The 12,519-nt window shown below is 40.6% G+C and overlaps 1 protein-coding gene and 1 long non-coding RNA gene across 2 annotated transcripts in view; one reads left to right on the top strand and one right to left on the bottom strand.

The window, feature by feature from the left end:
- The window catches only part of LOC141928759 (uncharacterized), a 113,924-nt gene that overhangs the window by 68,886 nt on the left and 32,519 nt on the right, over positions 1-12,519 (top strand). The window lies entirely within an intron of this gene.
- The window catches only part of ALDH1A2 (aldehyde dehydrogenase 1 family member A2), a 58,012-nt gene that overhangs the window by 11,011 nt on the left and 34,482 nt on the right, over positions 1-12,519 (bottom strand). The window contains exons 6-8 of the mRNA XM_074837438.1: positions 11,656-11,784; positions 11,395-11,508; positions 1,311-1,413 (exon numbers count right to left, since the gene is read on the bottom strand). Coding sequence (XP_074693539.1) covers positions 1,311-1,413; positions 11,395-11,508; positions 11,656-11,784 — 346 coding nt within the window. The remainder of the gene's footprint in view (positions 1-1,310; positions 1,414-11,394; positions 11,509-11,655; positions 11,785-12,519) is intronic.

Consider the following 12,519-nt stretch of genomic DNA (forward strand, 5'->3'; position numbering starts at 1 on the left):
CTGCAACTTCTCCCCAGGTGTTCAACCTTATTTGGCAGATACAGCAAGTCACAGATAAACTACAGCTCTGTGTGGCAGCAAGGAGCTTTTGTCCTGCCCCTGTGGAAGGCCATAGCACAGACCTGCCCCCAGCATCTATTACTCTGCTAGAAGTGTTCAGGTGATCCAGTCTGAGTGGTGATTTCTGGTGGGAGATGGAGAGGAGTAACTGGGGTAGAAGGCTGTAACATCTGCATCTGGTTCCAGCTGACAGCAGCCTTTTTAGTTTACCAGGATGGCTGTGGCTGTAATTTAGACCCTCAACTTGATAAAACATTTCTATGTAGAAAAGCTGCTGAAAGTTCTCAAGCTGTCCCTAGTCTTTCAGACATTGATAAGTTTTGAAAATGAATATCGGATTGTAACCAACTCTTGTAATTCATGCTATTCAGAATCATTCTTCTGTTCACTTTCCCCTTTTAAATTAAAAGACCAAATCCTTATATGTCTATTTATTTGGGTTACAAAGTTCTCAGAAAATGCATTGGGTACAGTGTCCCTGCACACAGCCTGAAACAATAGCTCAAAGCAAGGTGTGAACTGTCCCATTCATCTTAATGGGGTGTTAACTTCAAAACCTCCTGCTGACAATTTAGATATCAACATTTTTAACTATTTCATTGCTGATCATTTAGGCAGAAACTTCCAGTTTGTGTTTTTACCCTACCCTAAATGGCTGTCCTGTACCTTCTCAGGTGCCAAAAATCTCAGCTGCACAATATCATCCAGCTGCCAAAATCTTCAGCTCCCTGCTGACAGTGGCAATGAGGATATTTCAATACACAATTCTTCAATTGTGAAAATTTAAAAAATGGAATAATCACCATTTACAGATACTAACAAAACAGTTTAACAAAGGAATACTGCACTGACTAGATCAGCAACTCAAGTGTAAATTAAAGCCCTCCCTTTTTGTAATTACTGTGAAGCAAAAAATCACAAAATTTCCAAATTTAAAGCACTAAACCACCTTGCTGAAGAGTTTAGGATGACAAATGTGTATGGGACCATGACCATGACTCACACTGTTTCTATATGCTTGCTTATAACTTTTTTTCTGTTTTCTTCTTGTCTTTGAATCTGTGGGTTCAAATGTTGTCTTTTTATAAAAAAAATCACACCTTAGTCTGCTTCTGTAAGATTAAGCATGATTAGATGCAGCTATATTGATCCATTTCACTTTGTATGAAAGATATGCCCTAAAATGAAAAAAAAAAAAAAAGACACCATACAACCATGTTTTTAAGAAAAATATGGAAGTGCTGACTTACAATCAGCATCTGCAAAAATAATGTTTGGGCTTTTCCCACCCAGCTCCAGTGTAACTCTCTTCAAATTACTCCTTCCAGCTGCTTCTTGGATCAGCTTCCCAACCTGAAAGGAAATGGAGACACATTGTAGAGGGAATGCAGTCATACAGTTCACTTTAACAGCCAATGTCGGCTATCACTAGAACAGAGCTCTAAATAATCCAACAGGTTCTTCAATCCAAACAGATTCTCATCAGCAGTGGACAACTTTTCAGGTTTTTTTTCTAGAAATTGAGAGGGGATAAGGCACAGCACAAAACGTTTGTACGCCTCACCTGTTTGTATCTATGCTAAAACAGCTTGAGGCTTTCTTTGAGGGTGCTTTACGAGGGCTGAATTAAAAATCCAAAATTGGTGTAACTAGAATTGCTTCCATCCAAACTAGTGGCATGTTCACAGGGTGAACTATTATTAAGAGGTTTAGTTATATATTTTTTAGTGAAAAAAATAGATCTGATATCTGAGTATGTATTAAGTATGTATTAAGCTTATTACTATGCATTATTAATAACTGCTGTCATAATTCTTTATATAGTCCAGGTGTTAGTTACCCCAGATGATGACTGCTTTTAGAATTTATTTCACTCTTACTACTTATAGTTACTAAACTGCTAGCCAGCCGGTTTGTAGGAGGGCATTTGTTCTCAAAATACAGTTTTCAGTGCCCAAAGGTTTAAGTAATCTGACCATGAAATCATGATCCAGAATATGTCAAATTCTGATGAAATAATCAGCCTTTTCTGCAGGATTAATAGCGCATAGCAGAATACCAAGTAGAGCAAGAAGTTACAAAAGCACCATCCCAGATAATCTTGATATGGGTTGAGGAGGTCAAAAGCACCTCCAAAATGTCTCTGTAAATTGTGGGGTTGGCTGGAGCAGCCGCAAATTGCAGATCTTGCCAAGGAACATGACAGTTACGTATTTGATGTGTTTCCACGTCAGTATAGTTGGGAGAGGCAGCTGTGCTCCCTGGAAATTCTCCCCTCCCTGGATCAGTGAATCCAAAATAGATCAGATTTTATACTGTTGCAGTGTAACCATGCCTCTCTTGCAGCTAAGGAAGTAATCACAGGTAGATTTAGGTCCCTCCATGGTAAAACACAGGATTAGAAGTGTCTATTGAATATTGAGAAGCTTGAGAACCTTGGTAAGTGCTTTCTTTTAACTGGGACATGTTTTAAGGTCACACAGGAAGTTAGACATGAAGTGAGATAGGAGTGAGTCCAGAGCTGGACTTCTTTCTCCACATAGTACTCTGGTCTCTCTAGCTGTTTTCTATTTCTAAGGTCAGGTGAGTGAGATTCCCTGCAGTAAGGGGTTAATGGATGAGAAGCTAAGCCTCTTAGCGAACTGAAGGCAGTCTGCTGGTGAAAGTTAAGTCAGCACTGGAGTAATCAGAAAGCCAATGAAACAGAAACCAGGGCCCCCACAGAAAAAACAAAGCAAAACCCCCACAGGATAATGGAGGAATTGTCAACCACTTTATGTACCTTTGTGATTAACTGTTTATCTGGAGATACTACAGTCGAGTGTGACTGAGGTTATTTCCTTTTAAAAAAAAAAAATTTAAATTAGTTTCTTTACCCCAGTATTGATGGAATGGAGTGTTGACATTATCATCAAATTCCTTGCATATCCCCTTAATTGGAGCTGATTTTATTGCTATGTTTGACTGACAGCCAGAAGTGAACATGAAAAAGAAGGACCCTTTCTGCCCTCCACCCCCACCACATACATTGAGCACGTCATCTGGAAATTCTGGTCTCTCAAACTGTGCTGAAAATGTACACTGGAAACCAGTGAGAGTGCTGTGTTTATAGCTAGTGCCAGCCAATGCCATTCACACCCTCACTGCCTTGAACCTCCCTCTCTCAAAGAACAACAACCACCTATTTCCCCTCAAAAATTGACTAAGAGCAGAACAGACCAAGGAGGCCAGAGCAACGTGTCCAGCCCACCATCTCTCTGCCTTCCATTCTACCACTTTAATGTCAAAACTCTTTTGTCCATGTGAGTAAAGATTTTGAAAGGATTCTATGCAAACAAGTGATTGGCAAATATGCAAGTCCAAATATTATGTATATGGCAAATATTAAAGTCCAAAGGGCTTGGAGACAATGGTGTTAATTTGGAAAAGTATGGTCCAGAGTATTTTTCGTACAGGGAGGTTGTTGTCAAGTTTCCAAGTACAAACTTAACAGACAGCTTCACTGTGTCCTTCCCGTTAGAAATCAGTGTAGACATCAGGATGGTGGGGTTCATGCTGCTCAGCATTTTTTGTGGACTGTGCTCCTGTTGTGCCCTATGCACTTACAGGTTGATAAAAGTCTCAGGGAAGGCACCAGTACTGTGATTATTTAGTGACAAAGGCAGCTTTTGTGACTGACCCTCTCTTTATGGAGCAAGACAGCATGAAAGGGATAAGTGATAGTGCTGCAATCTGTCTGGTCTTTCAGTACATGCTTCCTGTGGTGTCTCCCAGCTCTGTGAGCTCCCAACAGGCAGTACAGCCTTGTGAGGGAACACTGGAAGAGAGGACTCCCCCACAGATAATGGAGCTGTGCAATTATTCAGCAGGAATGTTGGCAAAGAAAGCCCTGACTCCCCATCCTTGTTTTGAATAGGCTTCAAGATTGATACCAGGAGTATCCCTGGATAGCTTGTGAAGTACCATAACCTTGTAAGCTGTGTGGAGGGTGAGGCAGATATAATTTGGCCCATCTCAAAGAAAACAATTTGTTATTCAGAACAACAACAACAACAAAGATTAAAGAAGCATTTTGTGGCACCCGGGTGCAAAAATGCTATTTGAAAAATAGTCCTGGAAGGGTCTGTTTCTGGACTGTGAACTGTCTGACGTTAGGCATTGAGAGTGTATCATGATAGAAAACATTTGACTGTTGCTTATTTATGCCTTCTGTGTTTGGAATTTTAATGTCTCTTTCAAGAGAAGGCTTATGCAGTCACATTTTAAATACTTTGTGCAGAAATTCAGAAAAGTCTGTTGCCTTTCATGTTCTCTTAGTTTTCTGGTTTCAGGCAGAAATCAATGTTTCTAAATGGTACAGGTGGGTTTGCCTGTTACTGTTAAAGCACCAGAAGTCTCATGAGTCAAAAGCAAACCTCCACGGTTTGTGATACTTCCTCTACAGCTCTGTCAGAGTGTCTGGCTTCTCCTCTGCTCTGAACCTTTCTTTGATCACAGACACAGGTTAAGTCATTAGGGAACACCTGAATGTAGGGGAACAGCAGTTTAGCTGAACAGCGGGTCATTTTCTTGCACAGTGCCACAGACAAGACTGTGAAGGTAAGCCTGCACAGGAAGCTACATAGATTAAAAGATTCCATGAACAGTGCAAAAATTGACAGAGGAGACATACATCTTCAGTTCCTTAGGCGTTTTAAGTAACCGGGCTGCCCAGCTTTGCTATTTATACACTTCTCGGGATATTAAGAGAATATCTGGAGAACAGCAAGTGTTTTAAGTTACAAGAGATTGATTAAGGTTTGGGGAGATGGTGTGATCAGACAGAAATGTTCTGTCTTTTTTGGAATTGCAGTTTTCTCCAGCTATTGAGGCATTAGATGTCAGTGTTTTGGCAAAACCTTCAAATCCATCCTGCTGCTTACTTAGTCTGTCTGATTTTTTTAAAATTTCAGATTGTATGCAGAATCTTTCAGAGAAACATTTTAGGACTGCATGGCATGTTCAGGGTGTGTCTCCAGCAAAAACAAGTGAATTTTGAAATACTGACATGAAGAAGAGCAGTTTTATTTGATAGTGCAATGCCCTGTGTGAGGAGCTGCCCTGAAAACAGCATAGCGAATAGTGCAGCACAAGTAAAAAGGCAATCCCAAACAGAAATTCCCGGAGAGAATCCTAAACTCTAAATGGCTCATTTGTTCCTTGGGTTAAATCCTGGCCCCATGGAAGTCCGTGGCTAAACTCTTGTTAACTTTGACAGGGCTGATACACCACCCTATTTGTTTCAGTTTTAAGAAGGTGAATCCTTTTGGCATGTATCTTTTATAGGCAAAGAGACACAACAGTTGTCCAAGGACAGCTGCCTAAATTCTACCAAAAACACCAAGGAAGGGAAAGGGAAACAGCTACTTTTCATTCAGGAGGCACAAGCTGTCCAAGATACGATCAAAAAGATTCAGCAGAAGCAGGAAGGAATTATAATGTTGCCTTCCTAAGTCCCCCCTGTATTGAACAGGGCATATGTGTAGCATGGTAGACTAACAGACTCCTCAGAACAGGTCAAATCACCTTTAGGATTCTTGTTGCTAAAGTAGAAAATGCCAGGGTGTAATTCTTCATGATACCCAAAACCAGTAAGAGATTGTGTGATCCAGGAGAGCTAACACAACTCATTGTTCGTGCAGTAGGTAGACATTCTGTCTACATCATGCATTGTGACATTCATCTCACTTCCGAAATGAAAGGAGAATCCTGCTGAGTAAATTAGAATCAGTGGTAATACAGCTGTTAGCTACAAACATTTGTTTGGCATGAATCAATCTTGACTCTCCTGTAGTTTGCTTTGATGGTCTCTCTAGTATCTTGTTGACTAATGATGAGATCATGGTTTGTTAATCTAAGTGCATAAAGAAAACATTCTGCCAAGCAAAATGCAGACTCTTTTGTTGGCGTTTATTGCAGTTGTTTATAGACCTTTTGTTTACACAGGCATCCAAACCAATTTGTTGGATATTTATTTGGGTTACTCTACAGAACTGCATGAACACAGACCTGAATCCTATCTTTAATCTGTCTGCATTTTAATGGGTCATAGTTTGAACAAAGTGGAAACCAGCCACTTAGGATACATTTCTTGTTGGCTAGGGCTTCAAATGTTTTGTGTGCTATCTATAATTCTCATCTTGAGAGCGTTTAACAACTGGAGAGAGTTCTAAGCCACTCTGATTTGGAGGTAACACATTTGTTTTTGAACAGAAGTTATTAGAACTCATTAAATTTTTGCAACAAGCAAAATACAATTTTTAATCCAGCCAGTGCTTTAAATGCACATATTTTTAAATGTGTAACTTCTTGCTTTCCATAATCATCTCTACTCTTAAGCCCAGAACATACTGCACCCAACTACTCCATGTGCACCAGGAACTTGCAGGTACACAGTTCCTGTTCAGATGGAGCACACATAGACATGGCCAGAGAGCTCACAGGAGTCCAAATGGCTGCATTTGCAAAGCCTGGAATTGAATTCACAGATTTGAGTGGAAATAGAGGCAAATGAAGAGTAAAGCAGCTTCTGATGGCTGCTCTTCTCTGCTATTTGAAGGACTCTCACCCTTGCTACTTAGCAAAAGTTCTTTCAGAAAATAAGAGGGTAATATGAAGAACCTCTCTGCATTTCTGCTATGTTTAAAAATTGTCCCCTCATCAGCACTTGTCTTGGAAATAAATAAGGTCCACTGTTCATTTATCTGGGGAAGAGAAGAGACTTTTATACCCTCCCCTGTACTTCTGAGCTCTGCAGCCCAACAGCAGACATGCGTAAGCTAGACATCCTGAGTTTGGATCTGTTCTTAAACTCAGAAAATATAAATGAGTTTTATTTTAATTAAATTGTTGCTACTAATTTTTTTAAAGGAACTCAAATAGACAGGAATACATGGAACAGTGAAGAAGCTGAGGCAGAGAGGGGCAGAGTAGAAGGGAAAGGCATGTATAGTGAACAACTGGGATAGTGTGGGAGATAGCTGAGCTTTACAGAACCACTCCCAAAGTCCTGTGAGTGAGAGTTTCACCCTACTGCTAGGGACCAGAAAGATCAAGGAGAAATACAGTAAGACAATAATGAGATGTTTAAATTGATTATGGGCTTTCAAGGGAAGCTGGGAAAGGGATAGGAGCAAGTGTTGACATGGTCAGATTGGCTGGAAGAAAGATTGGTTTTGGCAGTTTAATCTGATTCTGGAAGATGAGGAAAAAACGTGTCAGTGAAGCCTGAGAGGAGATCGCTGTCATTAAGGAGGATCATGGATTAGCCCTGGTTCACTAAAAACAACATAGTAAAAATAAACACTTTTGTTAAAATGCCCATACCAAACAAGCTGCTGAAGTGTATGAACCAAAGCAAGCAGAGAAGCCAAGAAAGCTGCTGGAATCTAAGAAGGCACAATATTTTTAGGCTTGCTTTCATACTGAGTATGGTTTTCTTTCTTTCAGTGTGACAGTTGTCAAAGTGAAATTCATAGCCTGCTGGGTGTCTGCAGAACCCTTCCTAGTGAGCTGTAGAGGGAAGAGTTTTGAGAGCCATGCAGTAGGGGACTGGGAGAGGAGGTGATCCAGGGGAGGGTGTTTCATAAGAAGCCGGCAGGCTAAGGGATGAAAATGTTGGCAGACTACTCTTTTAATGTGCATGAGCTAACCCCTAAAAGGAGGGGTCAGAAGGAAAGAGGGAGAGAAGTGGAATCAAACAGTGATGGTACCACAGAAAAAGCTCTTCATGATTTTTCACATATTATTTGGGAGGGGGGTGTGAAAAATAAACAGTAGTACTTAAAACAATTTTCAAAGCACTAGAGAATCTAAGAAACAGGAACGAAATAGAGAGTGCAAACTGGACCAGCATCATAAATTAGAAATCGGTATCATAAATTAGAAGTCATTTATGTGTTGTCGTGGCATAGGCATGGGTTTGAGGCCTCACATAGTCAGGAGTTTGAAGAAGTACTGGACTAATGCATGGATGACAAGGCCATTAGTTGCTATTAAATACAACTGTCCACATACACCTTTGGGCTCAGGAAGTCCTGAAATTGTTGATTGCCAGAAGCTGTGAGGCTACAGCAAGGGAAGGTTCACTCTACACATTCTCTCTTCTTCTATAAGCATCTGTTACTGGTCATGTTGCAAGATAAGGTGCTTGGCTGGATGGATCTTTGGTGTAGCTATGTCAGGCTTTATTGAGTTAAGGTCATGAACTTGGCCTTTTGGCTCATTAGTTCTATGGATTGGGTTCTACAAATTTTGGAAAACATTAGCTTTAAATTTGCTGTAGGGAGAGCAGCCTGTTTTCTGCCTTTTAAAAAACTTTGCAGGAAATAGCCATAAGTATATACTTCAAAGGTATAGAACCTCAAGGTGAAAACTTGAGAAAAACCTGTGCTTTGAACATCTGAACTTGAAGCTCTTTGCTTTTGTACTGATAGGTTTTATCATCAGCTTGCTCAGTTGAAAGTATTAACTGCCTTAACTAGCACCTGGATGAAATGGGGGGAATGGAAGTCAATATGGTGGTATTTACATATCTGATGGCTAGCGGAAATCCACATCACTGGAGTGTACAGTTGACATGCCTCAGACAAGACCAGAGAGACAAAATATTTCCATTATTATTTCAGTAGAAATTGAAATCTGTTTTGGAGAAGTCAAAGACTCTATAGTACAGCTCATACCACAGCATTGTGTTTAAAATATTACAATGTTGACTTGCTGTTACAAAAATTCAGTGTTACAGGAAATCAGAAACAATATGGAATAGTTTACACTAACTCTGCATTAAAACGTTCCATCTGTTCTTGCTTTAGGTTCTTAGAGAATTGCTTTTTCATCTCTGTAATGCTTTTCACTTCCTATTGGTAAGACTTTTAAAGGTAGGCACTGAGTTAGTATAAAACCCACAGCTTTTTGAGTTTAAACGCCTATTAAAACTAAAGCTGTCTGGAACTACAATAAAAATTTATTTTGGCTACAAAAGACAACTTTGAAACCTAACCCATCTGTATTTTTCCTCCTCCAAACAGTGCAACATCCTGTATAATAGAATATTTATCTTAAACAGAGACCACATATCTTTCTGAAAACAATTGTTTCAACTTAATTTATGGGGGGTAATCAGCTCATATTAAAGTTTTCAATATTCCAGGATGCTAATATAAATTGGTTACAGGAGATGTAATGACTGGAGTAATTCCACAGAATAATCTGAAATCTGATGTTGCCATTGACTTAGAATTTAGCCTGTGTATATTATAATCTAAAATTGCCATAAAAAATTCATGTACAGGCATATAGTAATTGCAAAACAACTGTGTGTGCAAATTAAGCATATGACTGTAGCTACATTTTACTGGTAATTTAGGCTTGTGTATGGTGACTTCCAAACTTGATTACAGGATAATTCCACAGGAGTCATTTATTTTAAGTAATTGAGCTGGTCTCTGCAATCTCTGGGCCCACCAGGGAGATACCCACACATATCTAGTAGGGCTGCTTGGTCAGTGAATTTATCCACTCAAATCAAAAACAAATTGACTCACTGTGAAGAGCAGTATCCCTGGGATGCATAAAGCCTCCCACTGCCACGAGTGGGAGTCAAACATATCAAAGAGAGACTGGATCCCTGGGGTTTAGCTCCCTCCATACAATAGTTTGTCACATTTTGAATTGAAACGGACCGGGTTTAGCACTCTCTAAATATAATCAGCCCTGAAACTCCCACTGAGATTCCTCTCTGTCTGCCTTTAGACGATGAGATAAGGCCCCTTCTTCTGTGACTTCAGTCTGGAGTACCTCTATCATCCCCACCCCAATCCTGATAACAACCAGCTCCACACATATTTGAGAGCAAGACACGATTTGAGTTTTGAGGCGTTCATTACTCTTTCTGTAGATTACAGCCTTTGTCTTCAGACCAAACCTCCTCTATAACATCTTCATTATCAGGTTCAACAAGGGTCAGTGCTGGGTCCTGCACTTGGGTCACAACAACCCCATGTGACACTACAGGCTTGGGGAGAGTGGCTGGAAAGCTGCCCAGCGGAAAAGGACCTGGCGGTGTTGGTCAGCTGGCTGAATGTCAGCAGTGTGCCCAGGTGGCTGAGAAGGCTAACAGCATCCTGGCTTGTATCAGGAATAGTGTGGCCAGCAGGGACAGGGAAGAGATCATCCCCTTGTCCTCAGCACTGGTGAGGCCTCACCTCAAATACTGGGTTCAGTTTGGGCCTCTCACTACAAGAAAGACATTGAGGGGCTGGAACGTGTCCAGAGAAGGGCAATGAAACTGGTGCAGGGTCTGGAGCACAGGTCTGATGGGGAGCGGCTGAGGGAACTGGGGGGCCTTAGTCTGGAGACAAGGAGGCTGAGGGGAGACCTTACTGCTCTTTACAACTACCTGAAAGGAGACTGTAGCAAGGTGGATGTCGATCTCTTCTCCCAATTAACAAGTGCTAGGACAAGAGCAAACGGCCTGACGTTGTGCCAGAGGAGGTTTAGACCGGATATTAGGAGATACTTCTTCACCAGAAGGGTTGTCAAGCATTGGAACTGGCTGCCCAGGGAAGGCGTGGAGTCACCAACCCTGGAGGTATTTAAAAGATGTGTAGATGTGATGCTTAGTGACGTGGTTTAGTGGTGCACTTGGCAGTGCTAGGGTAACCATTGGACTCAGTATTTTCCAACCTAAATGATTCTATGATTCTGTCACAGACTCATAGCAAGACATTTTTGCATCCAGCAGACAACTGACTCCCTTCATCTTCTGGCCAGCTTCTTTCCATCATTTTGGGAACAGGCACCTTGGACAATCTCCTTTTCTCCCTGCACTTTTTCGTTTTTAGACCTCCTCTTCCTCCTCAATATACTTGAATGCAGCATCAAATTTGAAGTACATTTGCCCCAGTTTGCCCCTTTCTTCTCCCTTTTTCCCCAAGTACACCAAGATACACAAATTATAGATGCTAAAGCAGAATTTATGTGTGCTGCGATATACACGGGATGTTCTGCCTACTTGCATGTGATTCACATCCTCATAAGCCCACAGGAAATCCCAGCAATATTTTTCCAGGCATATCTCCTGTGCTGAGGTGCCGAGCACAGCAGGGGCTGGAGGAGCCATTTCTGCTTTGGAAGTACTGCGGCACGTTAAGTTCAGCTGGGAAGGACAGACCACTGTTATTTAGATGTAGCTCTTTTACTCAGTGACAGTGAGAAATGTAGCACCAGGACTTAATGCTATCTCCCTAAGTATTTACTCGCATTTTACAGTAACATATCCGTGAATCCTCTTACCTCAGTGGATCCAGTAAAAGCAATTTTATCAATGCCAACATGAGATGCTATGGCGGCACCAACAATTGGACCAAATCCTGGCAAAATATTGACAACTCCTGGTGGAAAGCCAGCCTGTCAAAATAGGAATGAATGAATGAATGAATGAATGAAGGAAGCGTGATTTATGAAAACTGACAGAGCACGTTAAACCAGGCATGTGCTAGTAGTTCTCTCCCCACAAGGAGAGACAGAGATACTATTCCTGTCAATTATTCTTACCTCCTTGATGAGGGCTCCCATATAGAGAGCGCTGAGTGGTGTTTGTTCTGCTGGTTTAATAACTACTGTATTGCCACAGCACAGAGCTGGAGCAATCTTCCATGCAAACATCAGCAGGGGGAAGTTCCACTGTAGGAAAAAATAAAAGTTGATAGATGGAAAAATATTGCAGTGGTGTTTTGTTTTCAAGATGTCAAGCTGCTACCTCACTTACTTCTCAGGCTGATCCTCAACATAAATCTTTCCCAGCACAAAGCAAGGATTTTTTTTTAATTACTGCCATTAAGAAAGTGACGATAGTGACCTTTTAGTTCTTTCTCTTCTGTTCAAAGAAATACAGCCCCACCCACAGTCTTCATAAAAGAATCTTCTGGTATCTGTTAATTTTTTTAGTCACAACTTCTATTTCATTTACTGTTTTACAATTGGCATTTTAATTCCCCCTGACAAATAGTTCCTGCTTCTCATACATTTGGAAAGAACTGTCTGTTCATGCTGAAGCATTTTTGGATGTAAATTTCCTATCCCTGAATAAATCTTAAAATATAAAATCTCTACTCAAAATTATATAATCCTTAGTTGATGGGATTACAACAAAAAACCCCATAAATGTCAATGCTTGCTCAAAGCATTGCATTTTCTTGAAAACTTATTACTGAGGAATTTATATGGAAGACATTAAAAGAATAGTAAAAAACAAGTTGAGAAACACACTTTGCTGATACAAAATTTTGTATTATCATTAATTTCAACTTCATTTATCTGCAGCAGAAGATGTAGCGAATTATATTAGTTTGATGCACAAATTGTGGATAAAGAGTAACAGGCCTTTCTGCATCAAGACCTGATCCTAACAGGTTAAGT

This window comes from Strix aluco, chromosome 12, assembly GCF_031877795.1.
Source record: "Strix aluco isolate bStrAlu1 chromosome 12, bStrAlu1.hap1, whole genome shotgun sequence".
Classification (NCBI taxonomy): Eukaryota; Metazoa; Chordata; class Aves; order Strigiformes; family Strigidae; genus Strix; species Strix aluco.